This window comes from Brachionichthys hirsutus, chromosome 14, assembly GCF_040956055.1.
Source record: "Brachionichthys hirsutus isolate HB-005 chromosome 14, CSIRO-AGI_Bhir_v1, whole genome shotgun sequence".
Taxonomy (NCBI): Eukaryota; Metazoa; Chordata; class Actinopteri; order Lophiiformes; family Brachionichthyidae; genus Brachionichthys; species Brachionichthys hirsutus.
Genome location: NC_090910.1, coordinates 11,745,284 through 11,755,698, shown reverse-complemented (window position 1 = coordinate 11,755,698; position 10,415 = coordinate 11,745,284). Strand labels below are relative to the sequence as shown.

Sequence of the window (10,415 nt, the reverse complement as noted above, 5' to 3'; positions counted from 1 at the left end):
CTTCCCATAAAGCGGCTCATCAGACGAGAACCTGACCTTCGGAACGTACCTTGAATGAGGTTCTCAAACCCAGAGGCGTGTCCTCGGCATCAGGGAGAAGGTCAGAACATTATCCGGCAGCGGGGGGGGAGGGGAGGGTACGCAGCAGTTTGTTTCTTAATGCAATTTTGGAAAAGGAAAAACAAGTAATATCTTCGAATTAGAAAATGTAGAGGGCGGTTTGAGCGAGCTGGAACGTGAAGAAGAAGAAGAAAAAAGGTCTGGTGTCACTTTAGCGAAAGGCCAAACCGTGAAGAGGCTGATATTTGGAACTGTAATTGCTGTTCACATTTTCCGAAGCCGGTTTGGCATCACCAACGATGCAGCGCAGTCAGCAATCACCGTGACAACACACGGCTGTAGGATTCTATACGCTGAGCTATTGTATACACGCGACCCCTATTTTGCCCCCGTGCTTCTTTCACTCGCTCGAGCTTCCTTGGTGTAAAGTGGCCGTTTCAGACTGCGGCGACGTTCATGGGGTCAGAAACACTTCACTCTGAGGAAAAGTGTTTCCTTTCGTTCGGTAGAGCGAGAGGTCTCGAATGGAGACCGTGACAGCGCTCACCGAGAGCTTCTCTTTATTTTTTTTTCCTGTCTTCATCTCACCATCCTTGTGTTTTTCCTTCGGAGGGCGGAACTGCCTCCGAGCGTTGGCGCATTGCTCAGCTAAGATAACGTGTTGCACGTCGTAACGTACCCGCACTGCCACGTCTCGGGCTGGGGGTGGGGCTTGCGAGTCGAGCCGATTAGATGGCGAGGCCGACGTCCTCCTGCTCCAGATACAAATAGAGCTGTAGTTGTTGATGTGTAGACGCCGTCAGCCTCGGGGCTCGCCTCTGCTACGGTGTAATACGTGATTGAGCAGTGGAGTTTTGTCGCTATAGAAACAAGCTTGGAGGTTGTGGTAGTGTACAGGGCCCAACATCATCGGCCGCTCATCAGTCTGCTTTGTAAAACGTGATATTTTGTACTGAATATTTATATGACACAATTAAACATCTTCAAAATCACAGGCTCCGTTTGATTTTAGGTGGAAATAAAACTCATATGCACGGTGAAGTATCTGAAATTGATCGAATACATGTTCAGTTTTGGTTTAACACTAAAAAAAACCAAATGTAAGTTACATGTGAATAGAAAATACTTGATTTAAAGGCACCCAATTGTGCAGGAAACAACCAAGCGTGCACCGTATGCCGACGACTCACCCGGATTCACTCGGGCCTCACTCTACGACACTCCCACATCGAGTTGGCCACGCCTTATGGAATATGTAAAGCTACCTAGCTTAGCTTCAGCCGCTTCCATCTAGGCACAAGCAGTTAGATGTAACAGATGTATTTGCTTTTAGTGTAACTGAAGGTATATTTCCTAAATAGAAAGGATCGTTTAGACGTCTTCTAAATGAAGCACATCTATTCTTGATCTTTTCTTTGTTCCCACTCAAATGTGTTTGTCTTTGGAGTAATTTAGCTGATTTTAAGCACAATTTCCCCCCCCTTAGAGCTTTTTTTTCTTCTTGTTTTTGAGAGCTGACACTTTCCCCAGCGTATTGTTTGACAGGTTTATTTGTCTAGTACCTCCTGTGGACTCCTCTCCCTGTTTTCTTCTGGTTATGGAGAATAGTCTCACTTTAAAAATATGGCAGCGCCACCGGCTAGGAGACGTTTACCATCCTCACAGCTATGTATACATTATCTACAATAAATCTCAGTATGAAAGATCCAGCTCTACATGTCAAAGAGTAATTCACATGATGGCCGTCGTTAAATAGCAGGATCCAGAGGCTACTGAGCTGAGGAAATTGTTAATTAGACAATCTATAATTAAGATCTGTTCGGCAGCCAATCGGATTTGGAGGGAAGCTAAAAAAGAGAAAGTGGCGGATTGAGTGGAAAAAAAAAATCCCATTTTGATTATTAGCGGATGAGCGGCAGATGTGAGACAGATGGTGACATTGTAGTGATTGATTATAATTGACTCGAGCCTTTTTTTTCTGGTTTAAGCCTCTTAGAGTAGCAGGTGAGGATTACAATAAATGAGAAGGGAAAAAATAAATATGATTTTTCACTGCTTGGAACTCAATGTGAAACTTTAATAGTCTTATTTAGCATTTCATACAACATTTAAAAAGTTTTCTCTTCACTATTTTGTAACACGAGCTCCAGTGCTGATTTTTTTTTTTAATTTGGTCGTCAATCTTTCACGATTCGACTCCCAACATGAACATAAGACGCAGTGTTACAGCAGTAAACATCATAAAACATTTGCCATTCCGTTCGGTACTCCTTCATCTTTGGAGGCCGTGGACAAAGACGAACTAATTTAACCCTACGTTTGCGTTCGCGGCAGCTCACCTTCACCTGCGTCCCGCCGCCGATCTCCGAGCTGAGACACAATCAGTCATTGCTAAACGATCAGCTCGCATCAACCGGTGGAACCGAGCCAACTCGTGGCCGCCGCATCTGCAGGAATACGTCCTCGACGTGTAGGCGGGTCCTGATTGCCCCCCCCCCGCGCTGTCAGAGGTGCTGTCACTTCCTGCATTCCTCCGGCTCGTCGGGCTCCTTCTCCTGTCGCTCCCGCTCTCTTCTCATCTCCTTCAGTTCCTGTCTGTATTTCCGCTCGATGAAGCGCTTCTGATGAGCCATCTGTGGGAAGTTATCTGGTGCAGGGAGAGGCGGAGTGGGATACAGAGAGGGGGGCGACCAAGGAGAACAGATAAAGAGAGAGGCAAAGGGGGAAGGGGGTGGGAAGAGACAAGGTCAGTGTCCGACTGGAAGGCAATTCAGGGGTTCACAAAGCACCGAGTGCGTTTTTCATAGCAAACGCCGTGTTGTCATTTTGGGTAAAATCCTGCAGGAAGTCGTGCAAATAAATTGCCCTCATGTTGTTCTTTCATTAATAAAGTCAAAGCAAAGAAATTAGACACGCATTGTTTGCTTTCGGTGCAGCGACGATGAGATCTGACGACGTAATCACAAATGAATATTCCTCAATGAAATCTGTAATTAGATGGTTTGAAAGCAGAGGATATAATTCACAAACAGATGTATGCTGATTGGCAACAAGTAGCAGCATGTTTGCGTCCAATCAGTGAAAAAAGAAAAGAAAAGAAAACCATGAATGGAGCGCCGGATTCATCGGCTTCTGAAGGAGAGTTCTGAAGCACTGATTTTGATTTACGCCAAGACAAATCTGCAAGACAAGAAAACGGCCATTTCTCCCACGGACAGTAAAGTATCCTGAAGTTTGGTGGGACATCTATCAACAATGTGGCCGTCGTCTTAAGCGTTTCATCCTGTCCCACCAGAACGACGCCAGAAGTTGGGACCAAAATGATAGCAGAGAGCTCCTCCCCTGGCAACAGACTCCGCCTCCCAAGGAAGCATCAACCGTCTCTCCTGGACGTACTCAACAATTACGCCTCAAGCAAAACCCTGAAATCAATCATGCAACTGACAAACAACGGTTTCCTTGATCACATTCTAAAACGACTTCTTCCGAGTCGGCACCTAGAGGTCACAGACGGTACTGCGCGTCCCAGATCCCGTTTCCTCTCCCAAGTTTCCAAAAACCGTCCCGGCTCTCAGGATTCAGAGTCCGCTTTCTCCAATCATCATTCAGGCGGGGCGACCGCGGCCCGGGAGCGGTCGTCCACTAATCAATGGCTCAATCCCCGGCCCCTGCAGCCGACACGTCCAAGTATCATCGAGCGAGATACTCGAGATCAAACGGCTCCAGGTGGCTCTGTGAGAGGGAGCGGTTATCACTACTGATGAGCAGGTGACACCTTTCATGATAGCACCTGCCACCGGTCCTTGTGTGTGTGTGTGTGCGTGTGTTCTGAAGCATTGTGAATGGTCAGTCTACCCAGAACAGCAACAGAAATGGAGTCCAGTACATGCGGGGGGCTGCAGCTAACGGCTAAAGCTTCCACAGACATTTCTCTAAATGGACTAAAAACATACCAAAACTTGGTGAAGGCAGCAGAAGCAGAACCTCCTTTGTGGAGAATAAAGGGTTGCTTATTTTCATTGATATCTGGAGGTCGGCTGGATAAAAGACGGAATCGAAACACGACTTGTGAGTTCCAGGAAACCTCATTTTACGTCCCAAACAGCGTTGGGCCTCGGTCCGGGCCCAATAACGCATTCCTCAACTGTCAGAAAGAAATGGCTGCACCCCCGACGGTAATGATCAAAGCTGGAATTCGCATCACAGTCGTGTCTGACTGAAAGGGAAGAGGAGGGTGTATTCTTCCTCCGGTGAAACTCTTCGGTTGTCATTATGGCAAAGGTCTCAGATAATGGAAACATCCTATTAAAACAGAGGCGGCAAAAACATTATTAAAAAAATACTGACTAAGGTCGAGGAAATCGTTCTGGAGTAAATCTGAGACGCACGCTTTCTCTTTCGATGTGCTAAGGAACGCTCGGTGGCCTAGCGAGGAAAAGAAATATGCATATTGCAGTTAAAATATGGAAATGAGCAGCATTTCTCAATGGGAGATGACTGGAAAATAACCCGCTTGAGGCGGAAAAAAAGACGAGGCTTTGTCCATTTGCGCTGTTTAACATGCAGAACAAGCGGCGGCGCTTCTTTAACAATACGCCGCGCCTTTCACTCCGTCGCAGAGAGAATCCTCAATCGTCCATTGTTTGGAGAACGGCGCTCTGCATGCCGATTGCATCGGGTTCAAGCGTTCCCTGCACTTAGCTCAGCTCGCCAAACAAAGTAGAACTTCCCCTTCAAGGTCTTGTGATTTGGGGCTGAGCTTGAGGCGGGGCGGGGAGGCGAGGCGGGCCCCTGAAACAACAGGCCCTGTTGTGTCTTCTCAGACAGCCGCCGGATGTCTGCGATGATGGACAAGACGGCGTCCTCTCTCTCCGGCTGCGAGGCTGACGATCACCAAACAAACGACTCCAGCCAGCGAATACCGATCCTGCACACTGTACTGCACTTTGCCTGCGTCCATCCCTGGCTTTCATGCGACGGTGGAGGAGTGTAGGAGGAAACGTACTTCCCTTCCAGCGACGAGCCGGATCAAGGCTTCTTTTCTTATTCAACAGATATTGCATTGTTTGAGAAACAAGCAGCTGTGAGAACGGGGACGGGAAGCAGACGAGTCTCGGAGAAAGACTGGAGACGCTGAACAGAGGCAGCACTATCTGGAAGGATGAATGATAAACGGCTAACGGGGGACGTTCATCTGGGCGGGGCGGGGTGAAGAAGGGCATTCTGGGACTACCCAGAGGGGCTGAATTCATATTGTTCCTCTTGTGTTCTTGCTCTATCGATCCTTCATGCCTCACGATCTCGCTTTCAGGGCCATCTTTATCCGCTCCGTGACAGCAGGAACCATTATCTCCTCCTGCCAGGACGGTCCCCGGCGCACTTTGTCTTCGTGCCACGAGCGAAGGCTCCTCCTAAAATATGCGCTTTATGAAAAACGGCGGTGGCGCCCCGTGGACAGATTAGCACCAGGACATCGGAATCGATCAAAGGTAGTTCAGGCCGTCCGGCTGTCGTCAGAGCAACAACACCGTATTGAAAACAGACGCATTGTTATTTTGGCTTCAGGGCACGTCCATTTCTACTTGATGCCTGCACCTTAGACCTGAAGCTGCTGGCTGGACGCCGTCTCAGGGCCAAACGCAGACTCCGTCCTCCCGTCCTTGCCGCTCCCCCCACCTGGACGCTCTTAGCTCGATTTGTTTGCGCTCGTGTTTCTCTCTTGGTTAACATTTAATTCTTCTTTGACAGATAGAGGCAGGAGACTGTCAAAACACGAGCCATCAAATAAAGGCATGCGAAACACCAACCCCCCCCCCCCCCCTTTAATGAGCTCTCAGCTGTCTGACACAACCGTGTCTTCACCTCCTCGACTCCGCCGGAGCTGCCAATGCCGTCTGCCGGGGGGGTACAAAAAGTTCAATCCTGCTCAAAGTGCTGCCGATACTCGAGGAGGTCTTAAATAAAACATGGAACGGAACCCTGACACGTTGTGGGTTGGTGCGTTCGATCGGAGGGCAACACGAGGCGGGGCTGTTGTACAAGAGGAGTACTAGGAGTAATGGTGAAACCAATGCTGCAGTGGGGGCCAACAAGACAATCAATGAGCAACTACATGACACCGGGGCTAATGACCTTGATTAGTCTCGCTGAGGGAGATCTGAAGCCAGGATGAGACGGGATGCGGCGGAGCGTCGTTACGGAAGCAGCAAACGACGTTCGACCCCTGCAGACCGACCCCCACCGAAGGAATGCGGACCGCAAAGAGGTGATTTTACACCCGCTGACCTTTTTTTAAAAGGCATTGCTAATCTAGTCACACAAAACAGCAATTTACGAGGGGGGTGGGAATCTTCATTTACGAGAGATGAGCATCTATCAATCACGGTGACAGAGGGGCACACTGGGGAGAGCAAATGGGAGGAATTAAGGGAGGGAGGAAGCACCGGACTACGCCCCCGATAAGGAGGGAGGTGGGCGAGCAGACAGCATGGAGACACCCCGGCGCTAATAAAGAGCTACAGCCTGGATGCAGCAGTAGCATTAGCAGTAGCAGTAGCACGTAGCACGTAGCACGTAGCTGGAAGCCTCATTCATGAAACAAATGAAATCAAAGCTTGACCCCTGCAAGGCAAGGCCGGGGGGCAACGAAACCATCTGCGTTGGCCTCCGGATATGCAGATGCACCGAGCACAAGAGGCTAATGGGAGATGATGGGAACGCTAGCGGATGTGTCGGTTTAAATATTTGAAGGTGAGTCAGATATCGCGCGCGTCTAAAAGAACGATTCCACTAAAGTGGAATTTGATGACAGAATGAAGAACCTGCCAAGGAGTGAAGCATCACATCGCCGGCGCTCCTCCTCCTCCTCCTCCTCTTCCTCTGAAGAGCTCTGAGTGATAAAGCCTTGGAAAAGCGACACCTCGGTCTGGCGGTGCGCAAAAAAAAAGGCTGGAAACCGTGAAACCACAAACTTTCTGCGGCCCTCGACACAAACTTCCCTCGGTCCGCCGGACGAGCAGCGCGGTCGAGGATGCTTAGCGTCCCCTGTCCTTGTTTTCCTGGTTCTTCATCTCCGGCTGGGCCTCGCGCCCGCGCTCTGGGCCGCTACTTCAAACGGCCTAATGTCCTATGTGCAGCGGCCAACCTGCTGCTGAGGCCGCAGCTTCCTGCCAGCCATCGTGCACACCGTGCAGCCAAGGCTAATATTCAGCACCGACGCAACGCCTGCAAAGGCTTAAATGAGTGTGTGTGTGTGTGTGTGTGTGTGTGTGGAGGGAGTTCATTTTGCCAAACAACTTACATTTTTCAAGCGCGTCCATCGCAGCTCCCATTTCCGCCTGTTGGATGCTAGATTAGGAATATTTTAAAGAGGAGACAGAGAGGGAGAGACGGTCTTTAGCATATTCAAAATGTAAAAATCCAAGAGGATTATCAAAAGTGCTTCGCGTTTGAGCCCTTTTGCCAAACAATGCAAGGTAACACACGTTAAAAGAGAAAAAAGGAATAGAGAAGGTAAGCCTCCACGCCGGGCGCCGTTTACGCCCGCGTTCCCCTCCACATGCATCATGTGATCGCAGCCCGGCGGCGGCGGGAGCTTTAGTCACGTAAATACTAAAACAGTAAGCCATCAAAGATCCTATGGAAACGACAAACTTATCGACGGCTTAGAGCAGGGGGGAGCGCTTTCATGTGAGGGGGGGGGGGGGGGGGGGGGGGGGGTATTTTCACCTGTATGTGTGTGTGTGTTTGGGGGCTTTACTGTAAACGCCCTCCAACCCTGAAAAGGCTGCGTGGAGATTCACATTTCTTCACAAGAAAGCCGACACAAAAGGTGTGCGAATAAAACATCCAGGGTAAACCTAACCCCCCCCCCCCCCCCATTAGCCACCGTCCCCCGCACCGAGATATTTCTAGAACGCAATTTACGTCAAGTCAATAATGAATCGATTCATTTTCCTTCTGCATAATGTCTCTCTGGGTAGAAGAGGCCCGACGAGAGCTTAATTGCTGTAATAAACACCATCAATAAAGCCCAGCCGTTATTCTGGGGGCCATTAGAGGGGGGGCACCGGCGAGAGCGGCGCCTCGTCCCGTCGCGTCTTACCGGACTGCGCCGCCGGACTCACCTTGGGCCTTTGCCACAGCCGATTCGCTCCCCTTTGAAGTACACGGCGACGGTGTAGGTGCGAGCGTGGGAGGGCCCGACCGTCTGCAGGGTCCTGCAAATTCAAAGGCAGGAAGATGTGATGAGAGGGGGGCGGGGGGGGAGCAGGGCGGGGGTCGAGGAACAACAACAACACCCGAGAGGGACGCACAACGGGGACAACGTCCTTCAGAGAAGCAGCAAGACGGAGGGAGGTTAGAAAAGGTCTTCAGTAGGACACAAACATAATTCATCTCAAGCCACGCTGCAGGGGGGGGTGGGGGGGCTTTGATTCGGCGCCGCCGCCTTGAGAGCCTGCAGAATACATTCAGGGACGTACAAACAAATGTTAAAGCCTCCCGAATTCCCAACGGCCAGCGTCTTCCGCTACCGATCCGTTCGGTAAATAAAATCAATAAAAAGGGCCGACAGCCCCGCGAGTGTTTGGAGCGCTCGAAGGGTAAACAACGACAAAGGGAACGACGGGAGAACATCCGTCACCTCATTCACAGATGTAGCTCATTTGAGACGAGAACAGTCAACCTGTCGGTTCCGCTCCGGCCCTGCGGGGAGCTCTGTACACGACGGCAGACAAAAGTTGGGAGACGCTTGAAATGTTAATATTAGCATAAACATCTCCAACCCAAGCTGTGAGACGCCTAAATTATTCACTGACAATTTACTTATTTCAGGAGAGCGATCCATTTTTAATGCAATGTGGTCACTTATGACACTTCATCAATAATTCAACCCCCCCTTTCTCACTTACAAATGAAGAAGCAACATAGCATCTGTGGCGCAAATAAGACTGTTTTAGCCTAATCCCAACGGGGAGCGCGCGTCACATGGAATAACCGCGCCGCTAACGGGAAAGGAAACGTGGTCGTACTGACTCAGGCCGTTCTCTTCACGGCGTTGAAGACTTTATGTGTCCGCTGGCCTGGCGCTTCCTGCCCGGGCGGGATGCGCCGGCGCCGGGGTGTGAATCTGTCATCAGCCAGACATTCACTAGGGAACCTTCAGCCGCGGGTTCGGTGCATCAACTCCTTTCCCCTTTCCTGCCCTCGGCGGGTTAAGCTCTTTCCATCCGCGTGCAGGCAAACTCGGACTCTAAAAGTCCACAGGAAGGACTGAGACTCCGGCTCACAGGGGGGGGGGGGGGTTAAGGTCGTCTCTTTGACGCTGCCTCTCCCGGATTATCCAACAGGAACAAAGCGAGAAGCGCTCAAGAAAACGCGGCAAAACAATCCGATCCATCGGCGGCTTGTTTGAGGAAGCCTCGTGTTCATCCTTCCTGCGTTGACGGGCCGAGATTCCTGCCGTCCCCGAGCCGTCTGCTTCTTGTTGACTCTCTTGCGGCTAATGGAGTCGGAGGAAAGTGTTTATTGCGGTGTCAGAGTTGCGCCGTGTCGAAAATCACCATCCGAAGGTCAGCTAGACGGAATAATAAGCCGAAGGAACGCCGAACGGGCTTTCAAATAAACAGAAGAACGGGATGAAGGAGGAACCCACAGATTAAATGCGGGATCGCCGAGTTCACTTGGCGTAGCTACTCCATCTCCAACCGCCCTTGCATATACAGATGACCCCCCCCCCCCCCTTCTTTCTCTGACAGAGCACTGTTTGTCTGTTTCCATGGCGATAAACATGCTGCTCTCGTGTTGAATGAGAGGTCTCTCCGGGCATGTTTATGCATCACAACAGCGAGGGCGCTTGCACAGCGCTTCGCTCTGTTCAGGGACCAATGGCGAGGAGGAAAATCAAAGACGTGATGTTTGTGCCGTTTCTTTTCTCTGAACGCGCTTTGTGGTCCCGAGTCGTCCTTGACCGGAGGACTTTGGGTCAATGCTGAGGAAACGGGGACGTCAAAACACTTTTGCTTTTCTGTACGATGGAAGGAGGAGGAGGCCGTCGCAGATAAATGTGTGGATGCGAGTCCCAAAAAAAACGCACCAAGAGTTATCTTCAAAGTACAACAAGACGGCCATCGGTAAAGAAAGCGGTAAGAAGGTGTTTTTGTCCTTTTGTCTCCCCGCTGGATCAGATGATTTGCATCCAGGGTGACCCCTAGCTTCACCTGCATGCCTGGGGGTTCTGCCGGGGTGCCAGTCTCGGGGCATGTTTACCGGGTGGTGCGTACGGACGAGGACGGAAAGACGGTCTGGGCCGCGTCTCCTAAAAAAGCCTCGCTACCGTCCCTCTACGTTCATAA

The 10,415-nt window shown here is 50.6% G+C and overlaps 1 protein-coding gene across 1 annotated transcript in view; it reads right to left on the bottom strand.

Moving 5' to 3' along the window:
• Positions 1–2,160: 2,160 nt before the first annotated feature.
• drosha (drosha ribonuclease III) overlaps positions 2,161–10,415 on the bottom strand; it is a 52,557-nt gene continuing 44,302 nt past the window's right edge. Inside the window, 3 exon segments of the mRNA XM_068748286.1 lie at positions 2,161–2,707; positions 7,361–7,407; positions 8,187–8,279. Coding sequence (XP_068604387.1) covers positions 2,577–2,707; positions 7,361–7,407; positions 8,187–8,279 — 271 coding nt within the window. The 3' untranslated portion in view covers positions 2,161–2,576.